At 50.8% G+C, this 2,677-nt stretch overlaps 1 protein-coding gene across 1 annotated transcript; it reads left to right on the top strand.

The window, feature by feature from the left end:
- Positions 1-871: 871 nt before the first annotated feature.
- Positions 872-2,396, top strand: LOC107301927 (integrator complex subunit 11; the record flags this gene model as incomplete). Its single annotated transcript, XM_015831082.1, has 4 exons — positions 872-1,061; positions 1,235-1,318; positions 1,735-1,824; positions 2,234-2,396. Coding segments are annotated over 4 exons (527 nt in total), but the record flags the coding sequence as incomplete, so codon positions are not given.
- Positions 2,397-2,677: the final 281 nt, after the last annotated feature.

Here is a 2,677-nt window from a genome sequence, read left to right as displayed (position 1 = left end):
AATCTTCACCGCCCCCCCCCCCAAGTATTGGGATTGGCTTACAGCAGCACTTCGGCAACTTGAAGGCTTGTGGACTTCAACTCCCAGAATTCCCCATGCTTTAAACCCTCCCCTCCTTTAAGCCATTTAAAGCTGAGCTAAGGGAGGCTTCAACTGGTCCAGAATGCGGCCGCGCGGGCGGTGTTGGGAGGGACTCGTCGCTCCCATGTAACGCCGCTGCTGCGCGAGCTGCACTGGTTGCCAGTGGCCTTCCGGGTGCGCTTTAAGGTGTTAGTTACCACCTTTAAAGCGCTCCATGGCATTGGACCTGGCTACCTCCGAGACCGCCTTCTGCCGCAGATTCCCTCCCACAGACCGGTACGCTCCCACAGAGCGGGTCTCCTCAGGGTGCCGTCGGCCAAACAATGTCGGCTGGCGACCCCCAGGGGGAGGGTCTTCTCTGTGGGTGCCCCCACCCTCTGGAACGAACTACCCCCCGAGATCCGGATGATTCCGGATCTCCTTACTTTCCGCCGCGCCCTCAAGACATGGCTTTTCCAATAAGCGGGCCTGGCCTAGGGAGGATTTTTAAATTGGGTTTTTTAGAAATTTTAATTACCACAACACTAAAATATTGGTTTTAATTTGGTTTTATTCGGTGGGGTGTGTGGGTCTGTCTTTGTTTTTTTAATAATGTTGTGAGCCGCCCTGAGTCCTTCGGGAGAAGGGCGGGATATAAATTGAAATAATAATAATAATAATTTCACCACCAGCCCAGAACATGGAATGGGAGTCGGGCCACATAAAGAGAGGAAACGGGGGCGGAGTTCTCTCCTTTGCCTCGCCTTGAAGTGCGAGGGTCTCGCGCTTTGTTCCCCTTTTCCCACCTAAGGGAGCGCATGAACTTGAAGGCGCCCATCTACTTCTCAACGGGGCTGACGGAGAAGGCAAACCACTACTACAAGCTCTTCATCACGTGGACGAATCAGAAGATCCGGAAAACCTTCGTCCAGCGGAACATGTTTGAGTTCAAGCACATCAAAGCTTTCGAGAGGACCTATGTGGACAACCCTGGGCCCATGGTAGGAGCGCGGAGGGGAGGGGTGGCCCTTACAACCGGTTGGCCGTGGCCGGTTGGTTGCAGCGAGTTGTTCTAGACTCGGACGGGGAAGGGAGGAACCATTATGAACCCCCAATTTAATCTTGGGTGGATTGATCTAAGCTCTTTCCTTCACCCACTCACCCCCTCCCCCAGGTTGTGTTTGCTACGCCAGGGATGCTGCATGCGGGCCAGTCACTCCATATCTTCAAGAAATGGGCTGGCAACGAGAAAAACATGGTAGGAGAAAGACGGCAAGTCCGCCATTAAGAAATAAATTGCCCAGAGGTTAACGTTGTCTGCTAAGAGTTGCTTGCATTTTTCATGCCTTCACATCAGAAAGACTAAAAGTGTTATTTGAGCAGCCTGGATGCTTGGGACATTTAAAACCAGGCCGCTTGTTAGATCAGTCCCTAAAGACCCCTGAGCCCAGCAGTCTCATTCTGAAAAGAACACTTCCTTCAGCCTTAGCTGATTGGCAGTAGACTGCTACTGAACATGGGGGTTTCATTCTTCCAATCTAATAAAAGCAGCTAATGGCTACTGAGGGATCACTCTACAATGGCATCATTGTGTGGGGACAGTTGGCTGCTATTTATTGGTATTCTCAAAGTCATCATGGCCTGCTGTAATTTCTTTCTGGGTTTTCTCCCCAGGTCATCATGCCAGGGTATTGTGTCCAAGGAACAGTGGGCCACAAAATTTTGGGTGGACAGCGGAAGCTAGAAATGGAAGGAAGACAAATTGTGAGTTGAACCCTTGGGAGAAGGCAGGGGGCTGGGGTGCCCCAAACAATTGACTGCTGTTAAAGGATTTCTACTTTAAAAAAAAACTGGGACAGTTGTTTATTTTTCAAAAGGAGATGGGTTGCAATCTGCACTTGCTTACTTTACAATCAGTGAAATATTCGTGGAGTGAAGGAACGTGGTAAGGTCCAAAAGTACAATCCAAAATGTAGCTATTTAGCAAGTGGTCTCAGCACAGTTCTGAACTCGTATGCTACATACAGGGGCATTTTTTTTTAAAAAAAAAATAGAGAAATATTCTAAATGGCACCCCATAAATGAAGGTTGTCGTGCCCAACCCCAGGCACTTGAGAGGGCTGCCATGCTTTTTATTTATTTTTTTGCCTCCTCCACTTTACTCCCCCCACAGCTGGAAGTCAAGATGCAGGTGGAGTACATGTCCTTCAGTGCACACGCCGACGCCAAGGGCATCATGCAGCTGATCCGGCAAGCCGAACCCCGCAACGTCCTCCTGGTCCATGGCGAGGCCAAGAAGATGGAGTTTCTGAAGCAGAAAATCGAGCAGGAATTCCGTACGTGTCCGGTCTTGAGCAGGAATGCTGGGAAACGTTGGTTGGGCAGCCTTTTGTCCCCCGGGGTTTGCGAGGGCTTCTTGGAACACGGAAAGCTGGAATGGATTTGATGCAGAAGAGGAAGTGGCTCAGAGGGAAGAAGAGGGAACCCAGCTCGGTGTCAGCCAGGGCGCAGACGGGCCGGAGCGGGTTTGGTTTTTGTCTGCTGACTTGGGGCTGGGGACGTCAGCCGCAGTGGCAAGACTTTAGGATCTGCAGCAGTTGCTAGCCATAGAGACTGT

The sequence above is a fragment of the Protobothrops mucrosquamatus genome, unplaced genomic scaffold (assembly GCF_001527695.2).
Source record: "Protobothrops mucrosquamatus isolate PMUCROS unplaced genomic scaffold, P.Mucros_1.0 scaffold19678, whole genome shotgun sequence".
In the NCBI taxonomy this organism is placed as follows: domain Eukaryota; kingdom Metazoa; phylum Chordata; class Lepidosauria; order Squamata; family Viperidae; genus Protobothrops; species Protobothrops mucrosquamatus.
The sequence above is the reverse complement of the archived record's forward strand: the minus strand, read 5'-3'. Positions and strand labels throughout refer to the sequence as shown.